General features: G+C 33.0%; 1 protein-coding gene across 1 annotated transcript in view; it reads left to right on the top strand.

Moving 5' to 3' along the window:
• Nucleotides 1-2,500, top strand: part of LOC119580685 — a 36,973-nt gene that overhangs the window by 529 nt on the left and 33,944 nt on the right. The window contains exon 2 of the mRNA XM_037928782.1: nucleotides 73-184. Coding sequence (XP_037784710.1) covers nucleotides 73-184 — 112 coding nt within the window. The remainder of the gene's footprint in view (nucleotides 1-72; nucleotides 185-2,500) is intronic.

Below are 2,500 nucleotides of genomic sequence, written 5' to 3'. Positions count from 1 at the left end.
AACTAAATCTGAATCTATGAAAGGAAGGCTATGTTAAAATGAACATACATGTTAATTATCTATCAATTGCAGATGGAACATGATGATGCCTTTGAAAATATCATGAATGGTGTCATGGGAGACTTGACTGCTAATGTTAAAACCATTGACAAACTGTCATTAGACTTGCAAGCAAAAGAAGAAGGTATAGTGATCAGTAATATGTGTTTCATTAGCATTCAAAATTTCAAAAAAAAAAAAAAAACAAAAAAAAAAAAAAAAAAGATAAAAAATAGCATTCTGTTTTATATACCTTGTCAGTTAGAATACCTTCAGTATTATCAGATATAGTTAAAGGGAAAATTATAAGATAGTGTTTATTCAGATGGATCTTCAACTAAATAAGAAATCTTGAAAAAAATGCATGTATATTTATTAATCTACTGGAGGAAGAAATATGATTTACAAGAAAGCAAATAATTATTTCTGAGAATTTATTCAGTAATGTGTTTGTGAATCAATTTTCAGAGGTTAAAAAAAGCTGAGACTTGGTAGCAAAAGTGTGAATGAGAAGGAAGACTTTGAAAAGACAGTATAGGAAAGGTGCCAACATTATCAATATGAAGAAAACTAGATGCGTCAGCTTACTAGTCAGTCATTGCACAGCAGGTATGGGAACAGTTAGTAAGGGAATGTGAGCTAATCTCAAAAGAGGCAGTTGCAGTTCCACAAAAAATTTGTAGCCAACAGAAAATTATACAGTACCCTTACTTTTTACAGGATACTATGATAGGCTATTTCAATAGTCTTCTCGTTTTCTCTATCTTTTCCTTTTCTTCTTTCCAAATTTTTCATGGTTTCAATTTCCTTTATCTTAACCTTTTTTCCCATTACTTTCTTTTTTATTTGTTATATTTATGATTTATTTTATTTATTTATTTATTTTTATTTGTTTTATTTCCAGTTTCTATGAAACAGTATCATATCTCAGTATTTGACATTTTTTCTAAGTTATTATTGTGTAATTAAGTATACAAACAGGGTCATAGTACTGTTACATATAGAACAAGACAATTTTGTTCTTCCTTTTTTTTCTGTTTCCAAGAATTACTCACCTCCTAACTATAATTTTTTCTTCTTTCTTTTTCAGCAAAGGCAAAGACACAACTCCGGTCACTCAAGACACAGCAAGTGATTCTCCTTCCAAGGACGTAAAGCCAACAGCAGTGGCTAGTGAATGCTACAACTCGACACTGATGTAGATGACCCAGTATGGCATGGACACCAGAGGAGAGAACTTAGAAGCATATCCCCAAAGAAGGCATGGGAAGAAATGGCAATACATTGAGAAAAGAAGTTCTGTGGAATCGAAAACGAATAAGCATGATTCACAGGATGATTCTTTGAATGATAGCCTTGGAGGCAGAATTGTATCCCACCTCAGGGAGTGACAAAAAGAGAAAAGACTAAAGATGAGAAAGGCATTCACCCAAGAATAGTGCATCCCAGATCAAAAACACTTCTGAAAAGGAAGCAGCTAAAAAAGAGACACAGGATGAGAAAAAAATCTACTTCTAGCACATCGTTTAAAAAGGATTCACAAAAATTCAATTCTTGATGAGCTTTGTAATATGTTTTTTTTTTTTTAATGATTGAATGAGGAATGAAAAAAAAACATGATACAATAGTGAGTAATTTTACCTTTTATATTTCCGGACTGTATGGATCCTTTGTATTGGATGTATATATTTAGATATTATTGGCCTTTAATATTCAGTGAATGTTGTATTTATTTATGAGCTTTTTAATTGTGACGTTAAAGTTTACCCTTGGCTCACTATACAAAATAGGGTTCTGTATAGGAATCAGATTTAATATATTTTTGTACATAATAAAGTTTCTCACAGAACTTGGTTTATCATTAGGACTATAAAAAAAAAAAAAAAAAGCATGAAAGAGTTCACACCTCTGCCAATGTAATCAGAAATCCAGTTTCAAAATACATCCGTTGTAACACAACTTATTACAAAAAATCCTTATAGATTGAGGTGTTTATGAGGGTCACATTTATCCCTGCTTCTAAGTCTTTACCAAAATCAAATAAAATGGGCAGGAGCCATTACTAACCTCCGGGTTATTAGACATCCATGTAATGGTTAAAGGTTAAAAAGCAAAATAAATGTGCTAGCCATCAAAGGTCATGTAGCACTATAAAGGAGGCATGCTAATGGAAAGGTAAAGAGGGATGATAGGTTTTACACGTCAACAGTTGTACCCCCCCCCCCATCTCTAGCATGTCATGGGGGGGGTTTAGGAGACGGGGACTGAGGCCTAATGTAGGGATAATCTGTACGTTGGGTTGTCAGCCCTTGGACTCAACTTAATTTTGCATGGTTCGTTTCTCTTTTCTTTTCCTTTTTTCATCCCTTTGTTCTGTCCACTTATCCGAATTGTTAACTTAATTTTTCACCCTTTTGCCATTATACCATTATCATAATGCTTCCTACTGCTTTAACTCCTT

Source organism: Penaeus monodon, chromosome 14 (genome assembly GCF_015228065.2).
Source record: "Penaeus monodon isolate SGIC_2016 chromosome 14, NSTDA_Pmon_1, whole genome shotgun sequence".
NCBI lineage: Eukaryota > Metazoa > Arthropoda > Malacostraca > Decapoda > Penaeidae > Penaeus > Penaeus monodon.
Note: the sequence above shows the minus strand (reverse complement) of the source record. Positions and strands in the feature narration are given on the sequence as shown.